This window comes from Herpailurus yagouaroundi, unplaced genomic scaffold (assembly GCF_014898765.1).
Source record: "Herpailurus yagouaroundi ecotype Mexico unplaced genomic scaffold, PumYag 295, whole genome shotgun sequence".
Taxonomy (NCBI): Eukaryota; Metazoa; Chordata; class Mammalia; order Carnivora; family Felidae; genus Herpailurus; species Herpailurus yagouaroundi.
Window position 1 is genome coordinate 2,723,134 of NW_024412512.1, and position 6,398 is coordinate 2,729,531.

Sequence of the window (6,398 nt, forward strand, 5' to 3'; positions counted from 1 at the left end):
CCCTCCCTCCTTCCTAATCTAAGGAATGAGGCCACCGCCGTCCTGTGTTTGTTTGTTTGTTTGTTTGCTCCTTGTTTTGTTTTTAAATCCGCGATGCGCCATCAGGAAATCATTTCCGCTTCTGCCCCCGGTGAGGCCCTTGGAAACACTCCCCGTTCAGCCAATGGAGAGCACCGGATTCTGGCAGGGGGCTGTGCTTTTCGGTCAGCCCTGCCCCCACCCACCCACCCACCCTGCACACAAAAGCAGCATAATTAACTGTCTTAAGGCAGCCGAGCCTCCGCCAGCTGCGAGCTGGCCGGAAGAAAACACCTCGGAGGCACGGCCGGGCGCCGGGGCCGGTGCGGGGGCGCGCTCGCAGCGGGGCGAGGGGCAGCCGGCTGACTGCGAACTGCGTCCGTTCCCCACCTCCGGACAAAAGCGCCCCCCCGTCTGCGCCGCCACGTTGCTCCGGGTGACCTTCCTTGCGTGCAGAGTCCGCCGCTGCGCGCACCTTCCTCGGATGCTCTGAAGGCCCAGGGACCGCACTCGGAAGGCGAGGGATGTCCGGCTGCGTCGGCGCGGGGCTCGCCTTTGTCTGCGCGTAACCCGCAGAGGCCGCGGAGGTGAGTCCCCTTTCTCCTCGTCCCGGCCCTGCCCGGGCACGTTTGCCTGGGCGGGGACATCCGCTGTTGCAAACCCCCTCCGGGCAGGTGGGGCGGCTGGGAGCCGGGACCCACGGTCTTGGGATTCTCTGCACGGTAGCACAGCCCTGTCTCCCGAAGCCGAGGGAAAGCGGCCGCGGGCATATACACCCAGAGCCCGCCTTCCGTGCCCACCGCTCACCTGGAAGGCAGGGGGATGCACCATTTTCGGGACGCGCTTGGAGATTAGGCTGATAAAACCCTCAGCCTCTCTCTGGGACGCTTCCTAAGAGACCCAAACGTACACGCCCCACCTCTGTGCATTGTCTATTTATAACACCGTGAGCGGATTTGGAAAGAGAGACAGACACAGACAGACTTGATGGATGTGTACGCGGAGGCTCGCCTACGGGGCGGGGAGGCAGGGAGAAGGTTGAAGGCGGATCCCTCCCCCTCTGTCTGCACCTGGACGCCATGCACTGAGGATTCAGCGCCCCAGCGCAAAGGCACACCTCTGGGCTGCCCCTCACTTTGCCTCATTTTCCCTCAGAGTGAAGTCAGGATCTTAGAACAGGAGCGCGCAGGACCCACACGCCACCTGTACAGGATTGTGGCCCCGGCCTGCGTGGGTCCAGCGCCTCCGCTGTGGGTGGGATTGGGGGGCGTCCTTCCGGGGGGCTGAGGTCACGCCCCGCTTGGGGTGAGGAAAACCAGGCAGACACCCCTGTCTTCCGAAAGGAAATGAATTTCCATTGACCAGAACTTCCCCTTGCAGTAAGGTCCTGGGTGGTGGTTATCACCCCAGGCATCGGGAAGAGGTTTTTCTTTCTTTCTTTCTTTTTTTTTTTTTTTTTTTTTTTTTTTTTTTTGGCGTACTGCGTCTTACTGTCCCTCCTCCATGAATGGATGACGACATTCAGAGCAGCGACAAGAATCCGGTGGGACACTGTTTCCCAAGTGTGTCTTGGTGGGGGCGGGGAGGGTGTCTAATTTTAGCCAGCCACCCCTCCCCCCTGCCTGGCCGTCTCCTGGCCCAGGCTCCCTCTGGGTCCTCGTCTCCGTCCCACGACCCCAAATGCAGACCCCCACCTCCAGGGGCTTCAGACGACCCACCCAAACCGTTAGCCGTGCACCGGCTCTGCCGAGGGGCCGCCGTGGCATCTGGAAGGGTGAGGGGCTGGGGACAGGGGCCTTTGGTGCTGGCGTGTGAGACTAACAACCCAGGAGCTGCTTGGAGGAGGGGATGCAGAGACGCAGCGGGCCCTCTATAAGGACTGTCAAACCCTGCCCGGGGACCTTTCGCAAGCATGCGATCGAGACAGGCTTTCTCCATCTCAGATCCGTGGACTTTGGGGCTGGATCCTTCTCGGTCCTGGGGGCCCAGCTTGCACACGCGCCTAACGGTGTTGAGCAGCATCCCTGGCCCTCACCCCCTTAAGGCCAGGAGCCCCCTCCCCACGTTGTGACAACCAAAAATGCCTCCAGACTTGCCAAGCGTCCCTTGACAGGGAGGGGCAGGGCAAAATTATCCCCAGTTGAAAGCCACTGGTTTAAAGGCACAGAACCCATGGTGTTGACTGAGTTACAGGATCCTGGAAGGTTATGCCCCAAAGGTATTGTAAAGATGATTTCTAGTCCAGCTCTTTAATTTGGAGATGGGGAAACTGAGGCTGGGAGGGGTGAGTGGCGGAGTCGTGCATGCCTCAGGGTGGACCCCAATTCTGCCTCATTCTGCACCTCTGACTGCTCCAGACAGCCCAGCTGTTAAGGCACCATGTAGCATGCTGTCCGCCATCCTGCCCCAGCTCCTCAGAATAATAAAAACAAAACTTGAGCTTTGTGCTTGATAAGAATTATGATCCCGACTTCCAGCCCCAGTCTCTTTCCACACTGCCTTCGTTGGCCCCAGCAGGTTGCCAGGATTTGCTTCTTTATTCGGGGACAGAGAGGCAAGGCAGGTAGCCTGGAGAAGATAGAGGTAGGGTTTGAAAGTGTCGGTCCCAGCAAGGAAGCTTAAGTATATCAGTCACTGACACTTTAGTATAAATGATTTTAATTGGATTTATTGCTGCCCAGTTTAAGTCCAAGGTAAGGGAGGGATGATGAGCCCTAAGGAGCATGGACTTTGGAGCTTCGAAGCGAAGGGCTCTTATATCTGGGGGCTCAGCTCGCACCTGGGTCCCAACTCCAGACCTACGTGGATGTCATCAGCCCTCTACACCTCTGTTTTCTCACCTGCGTCATGGGGCTGGACGACGATTCAATATAATAACGGATCCAACACTCTTACCGATCTGAGGTGCCACACGTGGGGGGCGGGGGTTGTTATTACGATGACCGTCCAGTAAAACCTCCACGTGGCTCTCCTTCAGGACTCAGCTCTGCTTCAAGCCAGCGCGCCTCTCCTCTGTTCCCATGGGGACCACTGAAGCTACGCTCCGGATGGAAAATGTGGACGTGAAGGAAGAATGGCAGGACGAAGGCCTTCCCAGGTACAGCCCTTGCTGGGGGCGGGGCGGGGGTCGGGTAGGTGCCCACCGCCTCTCTGAGGTGGGGCTTGGGGGACGCCGGGCACATAATGAATACTTGCCGAATTATTTAAGATGGATTCCCCCCCCCCCCCCCGCCGCTCCCATTCCCATGCTATTCTTCTACAACTGCCTCGTGGACGATTAATATTCTTACGGGTGTTCCCACGAATCCGGGTGAGGGTGTGTTTTTACCTGTGGCAGCCGGAGGCATCTTGCCCTAGCCCTGCTTAAAATCCCTGGAGTGGCCCCCAAAGATGTCCGTGTCCTAATCCCTGGACTCTGAAAATGTGCCCCTCTGGGGCAAAGACACTTTGCACGTGTTTAGGCCAAGGATCTGAAAAGAGGGAGATGACCTTGAATTATCCAGGTGAGCCCTCCATATCATCCCAGGGTCCTTCTGAGAGGAGGCAGGAGACTCGACTCAGGAGTAGGGGCAGAGGCGACGGAAGTGACAGATTGGTGTCACAGGAGGGAGGGGCCACGAGCCAAGGGGGAGGAGCACCTCTGGAAGCTGGAAAGGGGACAAAAGCAGATTCTCCCTTAGAGCTTCCGGAAGGAGCCAGGCCTGCCCACACCTTGCCTGCCGCCCAGTGAAACCGACCTCAGCCTCACTTCTGGCCTCTAGAATCAAAAGAGAATGAATCTGTTGTCGTTTTAAGCCCCTAAGTGTGTGGTCATTTGTCACAGCAGCCCCAGGAGACCCTGCGGTGAGCCTAATACCCTAAATATTGTCCATGCGTATCTCGTGTGTGGTCTGTTTCCCCCCCCAAATGGAGCCCCGCGAGAGCAGGGGCCTTTGGTTGGATCGCTGTCGTCCGGCAGCACAGAGACAGACTCTGGTATACAGTCGGCACTCAGGAGACACCGGCTGAGCGGGTGACGGCCACTGGTAGGAATAAGAAACCGGGTAGGAAGGAAGCCGTGGGCCTCCAGTGCCAGGACGCATGAGCCACCAGGCCTGTGTCCCTCTCTTCGCTCTGCTGGGTGGTGTTGGGTAAGAGAAAACACGGGTCGGCACAGGCTCCCCTAATCCGATGGCTGGACACAAAGTGCACCTGTGCCCTCCTTTAGTGCGAGGGTTTTGCCCCAGGGGATGCTGTCCGAGAGCTCATTATATAACTGCCTGGAAAGGAACAGACGGAGGAGGGAGGGTGCTCACCCTAGAAAAGAGGATCCCCGTCGCTGAGGGTGCCGAGGGCTTCCTCGTGCCTCAGTTGTGCTGTCTGTGAATCGGGTCGATAATGCCTCACTCACAGAGTTGCTGGAAGAATTCTCTGAGGCGCGCAGGGCAAGGCGGCCGGGATGGGCCCTCTAGATGACGAGGGCTGCCCAAATACATTGCCCCCCACCCTGGACGCTTCTTCGCCATATCTCGTTCACTCGCACGCCCCCCGCCCTGATCTTTTAAAAGACACCCCCTCTCCCAAGCCCCTTGTTGAGACAAAACGGGGCAGCTGCAACTATGACTTTTAAGTGAGTTTCTCCCAGCTGCAGAGGGTCGCTGTCCCTTTTCAGTAGCCCAGTGTCTGCGGCACAGTGGCCCTGCTGTGCCGCCCCGGGACGCGAGCCAGCCCTTTGCCAAGGCTTCTGCCTTCCCCGCCATGGGAGGAGTGAGTGCAGCCCCTTCATTCGGCACCCGGCCGCGTCTCCACATAAGCACCTCTGTCTGGTGCCGGACAACCCACGGTTCTGTTCCTTCCAGCCCAGTGGTCCCCTTCCCGGGGGCGTCTTCCAGCCTCCCCAGGGTGTCAGAGTGCTTGCCCTGTGCCCGCAGCCCCTCCCGCTGCCATGACCTTGTAGCATCTTCCTTGTCTCCCGCCCTTCTGCAAGTTCTTAAGGATCCAAAGGGCAGCCCAGAGATGATGTAGCTTTCTCTGCCCTATTTCTCCATTCATTCTCTGTAATGGTATGCACCAGCTGTATGCCAGGCCCTGGGCGAAACACTCGGGACACGTAGAGAACAAGACAGATGCCCTCATGGGGCCTTTCCTCTGGGGCAGGGGCAGGCCATTCCCTCATAAACTTCACAACCCAACGTAAAGTTGCAGCTGGGTTCATGGTACTTGGAGAGTGCCCAGGTGGGGTCTGACCAGGTTGGAGAGATTGGGGAGGCTGGAGAGGGTGCTGACCCCGAGCTGTGAAGGATGAAGAGGGACGAACAGGGGAAGGAGACTCTGGGTGGGTCCTGAGTATTCCAAGCTCCGAGAGCAGTATGTGCAAAGGCCCTGAGGCCAGTGGAGGCAGGTTGAGGGGCAGAAGAAAAGCTGAGGGGGATCTTGACCAGAGTCTCACAGGTCAGAAGAGGCAGGTGCAGGGATAGGTGTCTGACTGGCATCTCAGCCCGCCTTTCCCTCCACAAGCAAGTGGCTATGGGTTCTGTTGCTTTGTAACTTTTTATTCTGATGTCGTCTCCGACTTTGAGGAAAGATTACAAGGATGGTCTAAGTGCTAACTGTAAACCTTTCCCCAGATTTGCCAACTAACAGTTCATTCCTTTTGCTTTATCATTCCCTCCCACCTCCCTCCTTCCCTCCTGTGTCTCTCCCCTCTCTCTGTGTCTCTCTGTCTCTCCCTTCCTCCTCTGTCTCTCTCTGCCTCTCTCCCTCAGCCCAGCACACACACAGAGCTAATTTTGTGTTGCACACACCTCAGCAGGTCCCAAAAGATGTGTGCAGGAGTCGTGGGCCCTGACCGGCTGGAGCATTTATGCCGTCCTCAGCCCCGTCCTTCTCCACGCTGGGCTCGTCTCTTCTAGTTTCCTCCTCTGTCTCAGTTGGCTTGGGCTGCCAGACAGAGTATCACAGACACTTCCTCCCCGCCCTGGAGGCTGGAAGTTAGATCCGTGGGTTCGGTGAGGGCTCACTCCCTGGCTTGTAGACAGCCACCTTCTTGTGTCCTCGTGTAGCCTTTCCTCTGTGCATGCGTGTGGAGAGATTGCTCCTGTCTCTCCCCCTTCTTATATGGCCACGCCCGATGGGATCAAGGCCCCGAAGGACCTCAGTTCACCTTCATTGCTTCTTAAACGCCCCATCTCCAAAAACAGCCATATTGACGGTTGGTCCTTAGATGTTTGAATTGGCAGGGGTGAGGGAGGCAGGGAAGACACAATTCAGTCTGCAAAAACACAGCTGACTACTGGGGGGTGGAGTCAGGGCTGCTAGGGTGGAGTTGGATTGCTGGGGGTGGAGTCGGCACTGCTGGGGGTGGAGTCTAGGCTGCTTTGGGTGGAGTCAGGCTGCTGGGG

The 6,398-nt window shown here is 57.8% G+C and overlaps 1 protein-coding gene across 2 annotated transcripts in view; it reads left to right on the forward strand.

Moving 5' to 3' along the window:
- The first annotated feature begins 227 nt into the window (after positions 1-227).
- Positions 228-6,398, forward strand: part of ATCAY (ATCAY kinesin light chain interacting caytaxin) — a 29,252-nt gene continuing 23,081 nt past the window's right edge. Inside the window, exons 1-2 of one of the 2 annotated variants that reach the window (XM_040461783.1) lie at positions 228-605; positions 2,996-3,115. In XM_040461783.1, the coding sequence (XP_040317717.1) occupies positions 3,039-3,115 (77 nt within the window). In that variant the 5' untranslated portion in view covers positions 228-605; positions 2,996-3,038. The remainder of the gene's footprint in view (positions 606-2,995; positions 3,116-6,398) is intronic. The other variant, XM_040461782.1, reaches the window with a different exon arrangement.